The sequence below is a fragment of the Dryobates pubescens genome, chromosome 1 (genome assembly GCF_014839835.1).
Source record: "Dryobates pubescens isolate bDryPub1 chromosome 1, bDryPub1.pri, whole genome shotgun sequence".
NCBI classification, from domain to species: domain Eukaryota; kingdom Metazoa; phylum Chordata; class Aves; order Piciformes; family Picidae; genus Dryobates; species Dryobates pubescens.
In genome coordinates, this window is record NC_071612.1 from 17,547,511 (window position 1) to 17,563,344 (window position 15,834).

The 15,834-nt window shown below is 55.5% G+C and overlaps 1 protein-coding gene across 1 annotated transcript in view; it reads right to left on the reverse strand.

Annotated features, from left to right (window-relative positions):
* FBLN2 (fibulin 2) overlaps positions 1-15,834 on the reverse strand; it is a 108,450-nt gene that overhangs the window by 61,394 nt on the left and 31,222 nt on the right. The window contains exon 2 of the mRNA XM_054162055.1: positions 6,748-8,201. Coding sequence (XP_054018030.1) covers positions 6,748-8,086 — 1,339 coding nt within the window. The 5' untranslated portion in view covers positions 8,087-8,201. The remainder of the gene's footprint in view (positions 1-6,747; positions 8,202-15,834) is intronic.

The window sequence follows — 15,834 nt, forward strand, 5'->3', positions numbered from 1 at the left end:
CAGAGCCCTGGCACAGGCTGCCCAGGGGGGTTGTGGAGTCTCCCTCTCTGGAGCTATTCAAACCCCACCTGGATGTGTTCCTGTGTGACCTGCTCTAGGTGCTCCTGCTCTGGCAGGAGGCTTGGACTGTATGATCTCTGGAGGTCCTTTCCAGCCCCTAACACTCTGTGATTCTGGGCCTGATCTATGTAACTTGGGCACAGAAGAGGACTCCAGCAAGCAGCACATGTGTGATGCCTTTCAAAACCCAGACAGAAAATAACACAGAAATAGTGAGAGGTGAGAAGAAAGGAAACTGAAGCCTTGCCAGATGCTCTTGTTACAAGGGCTCATTCATCTTCCTCTCAGTCCTGTGCCAGCTCCAGTCAAACTCCAGCTCCCCTTCTCCAAACACAGCTGAGGAGCAGGAGGAGGAGGTGAGTGCTACTACAGCTCCATGCCAGGGCTGCAGCCGTCTCATGGTTGCTTCTTGCTCAAAGAAGCAACACCAAAAGCATCTTGGTGACACACTGAGACCAGAACCTATTGCATAAAATCAGCTTACAGTTCCTCAGGCTATGGTGGGGGCCACTGTCCCCACCTGGTCCCTTTGTGACAGCTCCTGAACAGCTCCTCTACTGAGCACCTGCCCTTGCAGCTGGGGGTTGGTAGCCTGTTGGCTTCCCTACCACCACTGGAGGTAAGGTCTTCTTCCATTTCTTCCCTGCAGCTCTCCCAGAAGAGTTCCTGTGCTGGTCCTCAATGCCTGAGTGCCTGTGCTGGGCCACAGCTGCCCTGTCCTGGGCTGCAGAGTCCCCAGGCTGGGCTGCAGCTACCCAGCAGTCAGGGGCTGCCACTCTACCTCCAGCCTGCAGCTTTCACCGTCTCCCAGGCTGCTGATTTTAATTGCAAAGCCACAGAAGCTGGTTCCTAGAGGGCTGCAGGAAGGGGGAGGAGGAGACAGGCAGCAAACAAGGAGGGGAACATCCCCAGTGAGGGCCAGCAGCAGCCAGAAAAAGCAGGGATGGGAGCAGTGCAGCACAGATGGCTGACAGGGCAGAGAAGATGTAAATTCCTCTAGAAATGAAATTTCTCCCCAGGGACCTCATGCAAAATCAAGCTGTCTGTAGCTCTCACTTCACTTCTCCCTGAGACACCCTCCCTGTGCCCAGCTCAAAGCCTACCACACTGTGGGCAAACCTGCTGGTGCAGCAGGAGAGACCAGCAGGACCTTGCCCTGTAAGTGGTGACAGCCAGGCTGGGAGGTTCCAGCTGGGGGGTTTCCTTCTCTTAAGATGCACATTTCCGCTCTGCACACACTCTGCACATCGACTCCCACAGCAGCCTTTTCAAACCCTCCCTCTCCTGGCACTGCTGACAGAAGACCCAGACCCAGAGCAGTTGGAGCCATGAACATTTATCTCAGTCCCTGGCAATTCAAACCCTCTGAGCCCTTCTGAATGCAACCAGCACCCCTGGGAGTCAGCCCAGGGAGGCAGAAGCAACCAGAGCTCACAGGGACAAGGGGAAGGAAGGATTGCCCCAGGGGGTGTTTGGTGTCCAGAAGGGCCCAACGAGCTGCAAGCAACAGGAGCAGGCTGCAGAGGGGCAGGCAAGGCTCCTGTGGCCTCATCACACTGCTCACCAGCCCAGCACAGACCAACACCACATTAGAGTCTGGAAAGGACCTTGAGAGATCATCCAGTCCAAGCCCCCTGCCTGGGATCACCCAGGGCAGGGCACACAGGAATGCAGCCAGGTGGGTTTGGAAAGTCTCCAGAGCAGGAGACTCCACAACCTCTCTGGGCAGCCTGCTCCAGGGCTCCAGCACCTTCACACCAAAGAAGTTTCTCCTGATGTTGAGCTGAAACCTTCTCTGTTCCAGTTTGTCTCCACTGTTCCTTGGCTTATTGCTGTGCACCACCCAAAAGAGCTTGGCCCCCTCCACTTGACCCCCAGCCCTCAGCTATTGATAGACATTGATCAGATCCCTCTCAGCCTTCTCCTCTCCAGACTAAACAGCCCCAGGGCTCTCAGTCTCTCCTCACAGGGGAGATGCTCAAGTCCCCTAAGCATCCTCCTGGCTCTCCCTTGGACTCTCTCCAGCAGGTCTCTGTTTCACCTGAACTGGGGAGCCCCAAACTGGATACAGTATTCCAGAGTCTCTCTTGTGCCACTCAGGCTGCCTGCAAGGACTGGCACCAGCCCACAGTGCCCTCCTGAGCAACTGCTTCCACCTGATGAGCTGCCTGGGCACATCTTCAGCTGCAGTCACACAGCACTCCCAGTCCCTGTGCAGCAACAGCAAAACCTGGGGGCATCAAGTGCCCTGGCAGCAGATGGGGCTCAGACTGCACAGGATCATGGCACCAGCTGGGGGCAAGAGGACCCTGCCCTGCAGAGTGACTTAATGAAGGCAGGACTAGCAAGACCTGAAGGAGCAGGATGCTTGTCCCACCTTGCACTGCACATCATCTCTGCTTGCCATGGTCCTGGGGGCTTCACAGCCTGATCTGCAAGGCCCCGCTGAAGTGAGGAGCTCACATCTTCACTTCATGGGCACTCAGGAAGACAGAGCCACCTCCTCAAGCACCTCTGACTGCCAGGTGTGCTGTACTGGGGCTTAAAATGCAAAGTCCTCATGACCTGAGCCTTCCTGCAAGCTGCCTGGCCTCCTAAAAACCTGCTTCTGCCTGCCTAGGACAGGTCATGCAGGCAGCTTGAGCAAAGTATGGGGCTGAGACCTGGCACTCTGCTTGCCAGGCTGCATCTGCTGAACTGCCCTCCCTACCTAAAGACCACCAGCTCCTGGTTTAAGCTTATAACACTCTGCAAGAGCTCAGGACCAAGTTCAGCACCATAAAAGCCTGACACAAGGGTACTGCTAACCAGGAGCCTTTGGCCAAAGTCTGCATTTTAGCAAGGGGAGACACATGGTGAGTGGGAGAGGCCTTGGGCTCACCAGCAGGACTCCTGCACAGAGAGAATCATGCTCCAAGACCAAGCCTGCAGCTTTGAGAGCTTTGCGAAGCCCAGCCAGCTGGAAAACCAGCAGCAGTGACCTGAGCCATGGCAGCTCCCCACACACAAGCAGGCAAGCAGCAGTCATGCAGAGACATGCCCAGAGAGGTGATCATCTAGGCACAAACAGCCAACCAACACTGACCCTCACAGCATGCTCCTGGCAGTGGGCACAAGGCTGGGGTCTCAAAGCCCAGCTGCTGCCTGCATGCCTGGGCTGGCAGCTGAGACCCAGCCCTCCTCATCCTGCTCAGCCTCCTCAGGGGGCACAGTGCAAACACTTCAGAGGATCACAGCATGGTCTGGGTTGGAAGGGACCTCCACAGCTCATCCAGTCCAACCCCCTGCACTCAGCAGGGACATCCTCCACTGGATCAGGTTGCCCAGAGCCCTGTCCAGCCTCACCTTGAATATCTCCAGGCATGGAGCTCAACCACCTCCCTGGGCAACCTGTTCCAGTGTTCCACCACCCCCATAGTAAAGTCATTTTGCAGGTCATAATTTACCCTTGGCTAGAATGTCAGGGGCTGGGAGGAACCTTGAAAGCTCATCCAGCCCAAGCCCCCTGCCAGAGCAGGGTCACCCAGAGCAGGTCACACAGGAACACATCCAGGTGGTTCTTGAATAGCTCCAGAGAGGGAGACTCCACAAACCCCCTGGGCAGCCTGTGCCAGGGCTCTGTCACCCTCACAGAGAAACAAATGTTCCTCCTGTTCCCATGGAACTTCCTCTGCCTCAGCTTCCACCACTGCCCCTTGTGCTGGCATTGGGTCCTGAGGTCCTCCTTGACCTGAGGGGCCCAGAACTGGATACAGTATTTCAGATGTGGCCTCATCAGGGCAGAGCAGAGGGGGAGGAGAACCTTTCTGACCTATTGACCACAGCCCTTCTGATCCACCCCAGGCTGCCCTTGGCCTTCTTGGCCACCAGAGCACATTGCTGGCTCATGGTCACCTCCCATCCACCAGGACCCCCAGGTCCTTTTCCCCTGCACTGCTCTCCAGCAGGTCAGTCCCCAACCTGTGCTGACACCTGGGGTTGTTCTTTCCCAGGTGCAAGACTCTTCACCTTATTTCCACCATGAGATTAAAGCTGAGCCATCAGGGATGTGGGAGATGAAAACTCAGCTACATGGAAACCAAAGTGAGATATGAGAGGGAGAAGCCATGGAGCCAAGTTCCTAAGGAAAAGCAGCAGGGATCCAACCACAGCTGAGGTCTGGTGCCCAGATACAGCTCAGAGGAGGACAAAAACAACACCCATCTCACTTGGGCTGAATTTTCAGAGCAGCAAAGCTTTCTGTGAACCCTCCTGCACTTTTCTAATCCCTGGAGGAAAGGAAAAGACTGAAAAAGAGAAGAGAAGAAAAGCAAAATCCCCACAAAGCAATATCCAGAAGGTCCCTGCAGCCTCAGACCTGCTTCTCCCAGGGGCTGCGTGTTTCCAGAACACAGCCATTCACACCAGCTCTTAAGGATTATGCTGATGGCTTCAAGGAAGGAAAACCTCAAACAAAGCCAACCCAGCCCTATACACAGGCTGGGGAGGGGCTCAGGAAACCCTCAACACCCCCTCCTAACCCAGCCTCCCCTCCCAGGCAGCTGGAGAGGCCCCCGGGCTGCAGGCACCTTCCCTCTGCAAGCACAGAGCATTCCTGGGGCCAAAACACCCTGCCCAAACTGGGAGACCTGCTCTGCAGCCCCTGCTGAGAGCCCACCCCTCAAAACCAGGGCTCCTGCTTCTGGCCAGGAAGGCGAGTGGGCTCCTGGGTTGCATGAAGAAGAGTGTGGCCCGCAGGTCCCCTCTACTCTGCCCTAGTGAGGCCACATCTGCAGTCCTGGGTCCAGTTCTGGGCTCCCCAGCTCAAGAGACAGGGAACTGCTGGAGACAGTCCAGTGGAGGCTGCAAAGCTGCTGAGGGGCCTGGAGCATCTCTCTGAGGAGGAAAGGCTGAGAGCCCTGGGGCTGAGAACCTGGAGAAGAGCAGCCCCAGAGGGGAGCTGAGCAATGCTCAGCAAGAGCTCACTCAGGTGAGACAAACTGGAAAGCTGGAGTCAGTTCCCTGCTCCCCTGGGATAAGCAGCCCCTCACCCCTGTTTGGTTCCTCTCTGCCATAAGGAAAGGAGCTAGAAATGGAAGAGAAGAGAGCACAGAAGGCTTGAAGCACATTAGGCAGCTACTCAGTCACTTCTAAAGGTCTGCCCCTCCTAATGGCATCCCTCTTGATACTGTGTGCCCAGCTCAAGGCATCCTGGTCAAGCAGCTGGGTCACTGCCACCACACAGGTGAGACTGGCTTTGGAGCATTACTCTGCTGAGCTCAACCACTCAAGGTCTGACTCAGGTTAGAGCTGCTGGCACCAACTGTGAGCTCAACATTTGCCACAAAAGCAGAAGTGTAAGGGAAAGGGAAAGGAACAGGCTGCCATCTCCAGCCTAGGACCTCCTACATCCTTTGGTTGGTTGCAGTGAGGTTGGGGTTGGTCTCTTCTCCCTTGTATCAGATCAAAGGAAATGGCCTGAAATTGTGCCAGGGGAGGGTTAGGTTGGAGATCAGTAGAGATTTCTTTCCTACAAGAGTGGTCAGGGCTTGGCACAGGCTGCCCTGGGAGGTGGTGGAGGCCCCATCCCTGGAGGTGTTCAAGAAAGCTGTGGCCATGGCCCTTGGGGCCAGGGTTTAGTGACCATGGTGCTGTTGGGTTGCTGGTTGGAATCCATGACCTTAGAGATCTTTCCCAGCCAAAACAATCCAATCATTCTGTAAGAGTCATGGGATGCTGGTGGTGCTGGGACCTAGAGCCTCAGCTCCAGAGCTGCTCTGCTCCTGTCTCCCTCAATCTTCTTGAGGAGATGGAGCAGGCAGCTGGAGCTGTGGAAGAGCTACCCAGGCAAGCCAGGAAGAAACTGCCCTCGTGGGAGCAATCAGTACTCCCATGAGAACAGTTTGTGTGAGGGCTTGGAAAAGGAGACACTGCTCTTGATGTGATGAAAACTGGACTGGCAGTGGAGCTGCACAGGTGCTAATTGACAGGGATGAAGTCTGCACTCACTGCAGCAAGGAGCCTTGCACAAAGCAGGCAGCCAGCACTCACTGCAGATGTCAGAGCAGCCCGGGGCAGAGAGGAGACTCCTTCACAGTATCACAGTACTTCACTTTGCCACAGCTGATCACCAACATCAGCAGCCTCCAGCCCTCACAAAACAACAAAGCAAGAGGCAGTCCTGCTTCTCCCTGCCACCCCTCAGGGGGATTTGAGTCCATCTACCAAGTTCCTGCACACAGGAGCTCAGGCAGCCTTTCAAGCACAGGATAAATATCACAGCAAGCGCTGTAAATATTTTCCCAGCAGAAGCCCAACTGTTCCAAAAGCTCCACAGTGATTACATCCAGTTGGGAACTGGAGGATCCCAGCAGACAGTAATTAACTCCTCTTGTGCAGAGGAAGATGGTTCTCCACCATGGCCTCAGAAAACAAAACCAAGTAATGGAAGGGACAAGTTGGGAGGTTAACAGATCATCACCTGAAGGGAGGCTAAAACACCACCAGAAAGCAAAGCCAAAGCAAGGCAGGCAGCAGGGACAAGGCCTCTGCTGTGTCAAAGGCAACACAAAGAGATGAGAGCAGGCAGCTGGAGCTTTGCTTGACCTCCTGCCCAGGTGGAGCAGCAAGAAGACAGAGGAGTGGAAATGCCCCCAGGTGGTTATGAGTATACGCTCCCCAGCCAAGGGCTCTGGGAGCAGCTCTTACCTCCTGGTACCCTGGGGCTGGCGTGGATAGAGTTGGGGTCCCCATCCTCCTCGGGGTGGTAACGGTAAAGGGTCTGTGACTGCTTCTGGGACTCCTGGCTGTGGTCCTCCTTCAGAGCGAGGGGAGGAGAGGTGGTGGCACTGAACTTGACCTTGGGGAGAGCATCGCCCTCCTGCCTGGCATGGGGAGCTCTGTCCCAGCTGGGCTCGGTCAGATTCACCTCTTTCAGGCCCAGATCCAGGCTGTTGCCTGGCTCCTCTTTCCTGGCGTGCTTCTTGGTTTTAGAGTGGGGAGCTCTTTCCTGCTCCTGCCTCTCTTTGTCCCCTTGCTTCCCCTTTGGCCTCCTCTCCAGCTCCTCCAGATGTTTGGGTGCCTCGGTGGTGGCCGCCGTGCGCTCCAGCGCAGCACCGGTGGTCGCTGGAGCTTCCTGATGCGTGGTTTGCTGGAGGGATGCCGTGGTGGTGCGGGGCACCCTCCTCTGCTGGCTTCTGTCGGTGGCACCGTGGCCCTCAGAGGGCACCCTGGGCAGCGGGGTGGTGCCCGGGGGGGTCGGCTCCTCCGTGCCCGCATCGGCCGCAGCCAGCGCCGAGGGAGCCACGCTGGCGGGCAGGTAGTCGTAGTCCTCGCTCTGCTCTTGGCTGAGGCTCTCTTGCTCCAGGTGGGATGAGTAACTCCTGTATTTCTTTGGAGACTCCACCTGGGTGCCGTCTCCCTCCGGCGCCTCCTGGTCGTAGCTGTAGGGGTCGTCGTAGTGCCTCTCCGGTTCGCCGTCCTCGGCGTCCAGCGGGCCGGCGGTGTTGAGGGCGAAGGAGTCGCAGTCCGGGAGCTGGTAGCACATCAGCTCCCCGCCGGCGTTGGGGCAGTGGCAGACCTTGCAGGGGGGCATGTGGAAGGTGTGGCCGGCCACGTACTTCTGGCCCTCGTGGAGGCAGCCGATCCTGCCGCACTGCGGGCAGCCATCGGCCGGCACCACCGCGTCGATGCAGTTGGGGGGCAGCTCGGGGCACAGCATGAACTGGCAGCTGATCTTGCCCCCTCCCTTGGGGCAGGAGCACTCGGTGCTGCCGAAGTCCACGAAGTAGGACTGCCCCTCGGGCACCTTGCCGTTGAGGAAGCCGACGTTGACGCAGTCGTAGTACTGGTAGCCCTCGCAGGGGCAGCCCTGCTGCAGGCAGGTGGCGCAGCAGGCGCCCGGCTCCAGCACCTCCTCGATGCAGTTCTCCAGGGGCTGGCACTCGGCGCCCGTGCAGTCCCTCTGGGCGCGGGAAGCGCCGCTCCACAGCAGCACCAGCAGGGTGGCACCCAGGCAGCCCCGCTGCCAGCGCTGGGACCTGGCCATGGCCTTCCCCGGCGAGGGTCCCGAGCTCCGCTCCGAGCCTGCGCTTTCCCCTAGACGGCTGCGGGCTCAGCTCCCAGTCCGCGGCGCTCTCCCGAGTTACCTTTGCTCATGGGTCCTGGAGTTATGAAAGAGAACTCTGTTAGAGGCTGTACTCAGCACATATCCTGTTAAGCATCAGAAGGCTTTAAAAGTTGGGACAAAAGCCAACATCTGGAAACCTAAGTAGGAAATTAATCATAATGTCTTCCAAGAATTGTAGGCGCTGCGCTTGGAGCTGCCTGCTGCCCCCCACCCCCACCCTCAGATGCAAGAGAAGGAAAAGAGGAAGAAAATGAGGAGGGAAAGGGACAGATAGAGAAAGGGAAAGAAGAGGAAGAAGAGAGCAGAGAGAGGAGAGAAAGGAAGAATGGAACAAAGAGAGAAAGAAAAAGGAAGAAAAGAAAGGAATGAAGAGAGAAAAAGAAAGAAAAAAGAAGAAAACAGAGAGAAACAAAGAGAAAGAAGAAAAAGAGAGAGGAAGGAAGAGATAAAGAAAAAGAGAAAGAGAGGAGGAAGAAATAAAAAAAGTGAAAGAAACAAAGAAAAAGAAACAAAGAAAAATAAAGAAAAACAGAGGAGGAAAATATAAAGGAAAAAAGAGTGAAAGATAGAAAGAGCAAAAGAGAAAGTGAGAGAGAGAAAGAGCAAAAGAAAGAGAAAGAAAGGAAGAAAGAGATTAAAAAGAACATAAGAGAGAGAAAGAGGTAGAGAAAGAAAAAGCAAAAGAAAGAAAGAGGAAGAAAGAAAAAGAGCAAAAGAAAGTGAGAAAGAAAGAATTAAAAGGAAAGGAAGAAAGAGATAAAGAAAAAGAGCAAAAGAAAAGGAGGGAGGAAAGGAGGGAAGGAGGGAAGGAAGGAGGGAAGGAGGGAAGGAAGGAAGGAAGGATGATTTATGACTGTTCCCCTCTGAAGCCTCCCAGAACACACAACTGTGTCTCAGTCACCAGAAGCCTTTCTGATTCAATGTTTTTCTCTCCACCTCCCCAGCTGGCAGCAGCAGCCATCCCCTGCTTCCTCTGCAGGGCTCACTGCAAGGTAATTACCCTTTATATTTTCATGACAAAGACCCAGATCTTAACGATCTTAGAAAAACTCAGCCTTGAGAGGTGAGAATTTGTCTGTCCAGACTTTAACTCCAACCAGGAAGGGTTCTCCTGCCTCCTTCCACCTCCCAGCAAGCTTCACTTCAGCCTTCAGCACTGACAGTCCTTGCTTGGCCCCAGCGGCACTAAAATGGAACAGCTTTGTGTCCTGCGTGGTTACAAACCCTGCTAGCTCCCCTGGAACCCACATTAGAGGATGGATCCTCAGCTCCCAGGAGCTGGCAGAGCTCCACAGCAGAGCTGGAGCACACAGAGGGCTGGCCTGACCTCTCCAGAGTGCCAAATGTGTGTGCAGGGGATGCTAACAGCAGCTGGGGACAGGAAGCACCACTTCTGCTGTGGGCACCACCAGAGATGCTTTATAGTAAATCCCTGCACCATCAGCAGAAGCTATGGAGAGACACAGAGACATCTACAGATGGAGAGAGGGAGGGGAACTGGTGCAGTAACCCTGGCAAAGGGCACAGAGGAAAGGAAAGCTGCTCTGTAATTACTAAACCTTTGGACCACAGGAAAATTGAAGGGTCAAAGTAAATCAGCTGCCTCCAGTTCTGCTGCCTCCAGCACAAGAAGGACCTGGAACTGCTGGAGAGGGTCCAGAGGAGGCCATGAAGATGCTCAGAGCACTGCAGAACCTCCCTTGTGGGGACTGGCTGGGAGAGTTGGGGCTGTTCAGCCTGGAGAGGAGAATGTTCCAGGGAGACCTCAGAGCAGCCTGCCAGTACCTGAAGGGGCTACAGGAGAGCTGGGGAGGGACTTTGACAAGGACTGAGAGTGCCAGGATGAGGGACAATGGCTTTGAGCTGGAGAGAGGAGACTGAGACTGGAGATGAGGAAGAAATTCTTTAGAGTGAGGGTGGGGAGACTCTGGCACAGGTTGCCCAGGGAGGCTGTGGATGTCCCCTCCCTGGAGGTGTTCAAGGCCAGGCTGGGTGAGGCCTTGAGCAACCTGGGCTGGTGGGAGGTGTCCCCCTAAAGCATTTGATGAGCTCTTCTCTTCTCTTCTCTTCTCTTCTCTTCTCTTCTCTTCTCTTCTCTTCTCTTCTCTTCTCTTCTCTTCTCTTCTCTTCTCTTCTCTTCTCTTCTCTCTTCTCTTCTCTTCTCTTCTCTTCTCTTCTCTTCTCTTCTCTTCTCTTCTCTTCTCTTCTCTTCTCTTCTCTTCTCTTCTCTTCTCTTCTCTTCTCTTTTCTCTTCTCTTCTCTTCTCTTCTCTTCTCTTCTCTTCTCTTCTCTTCTCTTCTCTTCTCTTCTCTTCTCTTCTCTTCTCTTCTCTTCTCTTCTCTTCTCTTCTCTTCTCTTCTCTTCTCTTCTCTCTTCTCTTCTCTTTTCTCTTCTTCTTCTCTTTTCTCTTCTTCCTCTCTTCTCTTCTCTCTTCTCTTCTCACACAACTAATGAGGACGATGAGTTCCACCAGAGTCACCCTGCAAAGAATTTCTTCCTCATCTCCAGTCTCAGTCTCTCCTCTCCCAGCTCAAAGCCACTGCCCCTCGTCCTGTCACTCCAAGCCCTTGTCAAAAGTCCCTCCCCAGCTCTCCTGCAGAGTTACAGCCTACAGAATGGTGTAAAATTAGCAATGATTGTTTTGCCAGCAGCCCTCCCACCAGCCAAAACTACAGAGCCCCTCTGGCGCTCCTCCAGGGGGTGCAGAGCAGCCACATCACCCCACGAACAATGAACCACACAGGCAACAGAAGCCCTGCCAGCAAACCCATTCAGACAGGGTTTGCTCCTTCTCCATGGGCTCCCCCCAGCCAGCCCCAGCCTGCTGGAAAGCAGCCAGGCTCTGGGAGAAGCAGCCTGTTCCCATAAGATATGGCAAGGCTGTGCGGGGAGTTCCCACAGCTCTGCCCTGGGGCTGGGGTCACTGCAGCATCCTGCAGAGCTACAGCTCCTCAGAGGTGAGGTTTCCTACCAGAACCTGAGTGTAGAAGTTGTGTCAGCCCAAGGAGACTGGCTGGGAGGGAAAGAAAATTGTCAGGAAGTATGGAAATGGTTGGGACAAACCCCCTTGTTCAGAGCTGCTCTCAAATCAGATTTCCCAGGGAGAAGAATCACAGAGTTGTCAGGGCTGGAAGGGACCTCAAGGCTCAGCCAGTTCCAACCCCCTGCCATGGCCAGGGACACCTCACACTACAGCAGGTTGCTCACAGCCACATCCAGCCTGGCTGCAAAAACCTCCAGGCAGAAGGCTTCCACCACCTCCCTGGGCAGCCTGTGCCAGTCTCTCACCACCCTCATGGGCAACAACTTCTTCCTCACATCCAATCTCAATCTCCCCATTTCTAGTTTAGCTCCATCCCCCCCAGTCCTATCCCTCCCTGACACCCTCAGAAGTCCCTCCCCAGTTTTCTTGGAGCCCCCTGCAGATACTGCAAGGCCACCAGAAGGTCTCCTCAGAGCCTTCTCTCCAGTCTGCACAACCCCAACTCCCTCAGTCTGTCCTCACAGCAGAGCAGCTCCAGCCCTCTGCTCATCCTCGTGGCCCTTCTCTGGACACCTTCCAGCACCTCCAGATCCTTCCTGGCACAGAGGCTGCAGCACTGGACCCAGAGCTCCAGCTGTGGTCTCAGCAGAGTGGAGCAGAGGGGCAGAATCCCCTCCCTGGCCCTGCTGGCCACACTTCTCTTGCTGCAGCCCAGGCTCTGCTTGGCTCTCTGGGCTGCAAGTGCTCACTGCTGGCTCCTCTTGAGCTTCTCATTCCCCAGCATCCCCAAGGCCTTTTCTTCAGGGCTGCTCTCAAGCCAGTCCCTGCCCAGCCTGTACTGGTGCTTGGGATTGCCCCAGCCCACCTGCAGGACCTTGCCCTTGGTCTTGTTGAACCTCATGCGAGGTCCTTGATTCTCCAGAACCCAGTCTGGACAGTCATCACTTCTCCTTCCTTCAGCAGCTTCTCCAGGCAACTCCAACTTGTACTCAGCAGCTCCAGTTGGGCAATTAATGAATGGGAGGACACTCAAAGGGGTCCCACAGCAGGGTTTTGTCACCATCAACTCCCCTGGGGGGCTCCTGCCTGTGTCAAGGAAAGCAAGGCCCTTGGTCAGTATCAGAGGGCTGGAGAACTTCTGCTGTAGGGACAGGCTGAGAGCATGGGGGCTGTGCAGCCTGGAGAAGAGAAGGCTCCAGGGAGACCTTAGAGCAGCCTTGCAGTACCTGAAGGGGCTACAAGAGAGCTGGGGAGGGACTTTGGACAAGGGCTGGGAGTGCCAGGATGAGGGACAATGGTTTGAGCTGGGAGAGGGGAGATTGAGACTGGAGATGAGGAAGAAATCCTTTCCAGTGAGGGTGGGGAGACTCTGGCACAGGCTGCCCAGGGAGGCTGTGGCTGCCTCCTCCCTGGAGGTGTTCAAGGCCAGACTGGATGAGCCCTTGAGCAGCTGAGTGTAGTCAGAGGTGTCCCTGCCTATAGCAGGAGGGTGGAGTAGATGATCTCTAAGGTTTGCTTTCTTGTCCAGGTCACCTCCAGTTTTCCACTGTTCCTCTCCTTGCTGCCTTGCCTCTCACCCACGGAGGGTGCTCCCTCCTTCCCTTCCTCTGAGCCCTTTCTCCTTTCATCATTTCCATAGCCCCCAACTCTTAGTTTCTCAAGCTACCAACCTCAGACTGACACTGCTGAAACCCTTCTGAGCCCTTTTTCTGCAGGTCAGCTCAACCTCTTTGGTGTGAGGGTGCTGAAGGCCTGGAGCAGGCTGCCCAGAGAGGCTATGGAGTCTCCTTCTCTGCAGAGATTCCAACCCCCCCTGACCATTGTGCTCCTGAGCAAGCTGCTGTGGGTGCCCTGCTTTAGCAGGGGGGTTAGACTGGGTATCTCTAGAGGTCTCTTCCATCCCCTACCATTCTGTGACACTGCCTTCAGCCCTGGGGCTGTTGAGCCTGCAGAGCAGCCCCAGAATGGATCTGAGCAAGAGCTGAAGGCTGGGGGGGGGGCAAGGGGCTGGGGTCTCTTCCCACTCTACCATTTTGTGATTCTGCAGCTCAGGGAGGACCTCAGGATGCTTCCTCCAGTTCCATGTGAGACCACAGCCAGTGACAAAGGCTGGCATTTTGCAGAACCACCTACCCAGAGCGATTTACTCCCATCAAAGCCAGCCCATGAAGTCCAAAGGAAGAATGTTCCGACTCGATTAAAAGAGTTCAGCTGCAGGAGTTGAAAAGGTTGATGAAAGCAGTGTGTTCCCACAGAAGATGCAGGCACTTCAAATGCCCAGCACCTTCAAATGAAAGAGGAGGATTTTACTGGGAGATTCCTCTTTCCAGATGGTTTCATTTCAGAGCTGAAGCAGAAAGCTTATTCTAGGTAAAGCAGAGGTGTCGGGAGGCACTTGCCTTCAACGGCTTCACACAAATACCATCCTGCTGTGGGAAGGTTGCCTCAGAGAGGGCAGAACAAGGTGTGCAGCAGCTGGGGAGGAGAGGGAGCAGGACCAAAAGCCTTCCTCCAGATGCTCTCAGAAGAAAAGAGGCAGCAGTTTATAAACAAAAAGCAACCCAGGATCACAGCTCACAGGGTGGGAGGGGTTGGAAGGGACCTCTGGAGAGCTTCCAGTCCAACCCCCTGCCAGAGCAGGACCACAGAATCCAGCACAGGTCACACAGGAACACAGCCAGACAGGGCTGCAAAGGCTCCACAGAAGGAGACTCCACAACCTCTCTGGGCAGCCTGCTCCAGGGCTCTGGGACCCTCACAGTCAAGAAGTTCCTCCTCATGTTGAGGTGGAACCTCCTGTGCTGGAGTTCCCATCCATTGCCCTTTGTCCTATCCCAGGGTGCAACTGAGCAGAGCAGAGGCAACAGAGGCAGAGAACAACACCTGCAGGAGAACCTCCTGACCTCCAGTGTCAGTCTGAGGTTGGTAGCTTGAGAAACCAAGAGTTGGGGGCCATGGAAATGATGAAAGGAGAAAGGGCTCAGAGGGAGTGGAGGAAGCATTGAGATGTGGCTGCCATGAGAGCAGCTGCAAAGAGTTTTTAGCTAGAACTGTTCTCTCTCCTGCCTCTCAGTTCCACACTGATGAGTTGCCCTTTCCCAGAGTGGCAAAACCAGCACTGCTGCTCTGCTGCACGTCTTCTCCTTCTGAAGAGTGTGCAGGGCCAGATGCAAGCCTGATGTGGAAAGGGAAGGTGGCAGAGAGCTGTGTGGAGCCTCCTGTGCCGTGGACTGGCAGGAGGCTCCCTGCTGGCTGCAGCTGGGGCCCAGCCACTGAGTTTGTCCATTCACCAGGGGAGGATGCCTGGCTGTGCAGCCTGTGTGGGACAGCAGATGCAGTGGTGCCTCTCAGCCCCTGTGCACAAAGCAAGGTCATCGACACACAGAGGCAACAGGAAAGCTCCTCCTGGGCTCCCAGTGCCCCCCAGTCCAAACTGGCTCTCCAGGCTCAGTCTGTACACAACCAGGGAGCAAAACCAGGCCAAGTCTATGATCACAGAATCATCCCTTAGGTTGGAACAAACCCTTTCAGATCATCTGATCATCAGCCCAGGCCTGCCAAGTCCACTCACTGAACCGCGTCCCTCAGCACCACATCTACGCAGCTTTTAAACCCCTCCAGGGATGGGGACTCCACCACTGCCCTGGGCAGCCTGGGCCCTTTCAGGGAAGAAATTGTTCCTCATGTCCAACCTAAACCTCCCCTGCTGCAACTTGAGGCCATTTCCTCTCATTCTATTGCTTGTTACTAGGGAGAACAGACCAATCCCCACCTCAGTCCAACCTCATTTCAAGGAGTTGTAACTCTTTATAGACAGCAACGAGGTCTCCTCTCAGCCTCCTCTTCTCCAGGCTGAACACCTCCAGCTCCCTCAGCTGCTCCTCCCCAGCCCTGTTCTCCAGACCCTTCCCCAGCTTTGTTGCCCTTCTCTGGACCTGCTCCAGCCCCTCAATGTCCTTGGAGTGTGTGGCCCAAAACTGAACCCAGCACTCAAGGAGTGGCCTCAGCATTGCTGATTGCAGGGGGACAATCCCTGCCCTTCTCCTGCTGGCCACACCACTGCTGCTGGTGGCCCTTCTGGCCACCTGGGCACACTCTGGCTCATCTTCAGATGGCTGTTGACCAGCACCCCCAGGTCTTGCCCTGCTGGGCAGTTTCCAGCCACTCTGCCCCAAGCCTGGAGCATGTGTGGGGCTGTTGTCACCCAAGTGCAGCACCCAGCACTTGGCCTCATTGAATCTCACCCCACTGGCCCCATCCCATCAATCCAGCCTGGCCAGGTCCCTCTGCAGAGCCTTCCTACCCTCCAGCAGACCAACATTCCCACCCAGCTTGGTGTCATCTGCAAGCAGCCTGAGGGTGCCTCAATTCCCTCATCCAGATGATTGATGAAGATGTTACACAGAACTGGCCCCAGCACTGAGCCCTGGGAACACCACTGGTGACCATCCTCCAACTGGTTTTGATTCGATGCTGAATCTCTACTCTGCCCCAGTGGGGAAGGCTCTGCAGGAAGCCCAGCAGCAGGCTGGAGCCCAGCAGCAGGTTGAAGCTCAGCAGCAGGCTGGAGCCCAGCAGCAGGCTGGAGCCCAGCAGCAGGCTGGAGCCCAGCAGCAGGCTGATGCCCAGCAGCAGGCTGGAGCCCAGCAGCAGGCTGGAGCCCAGCAGCAGGCTGATGCCCAGC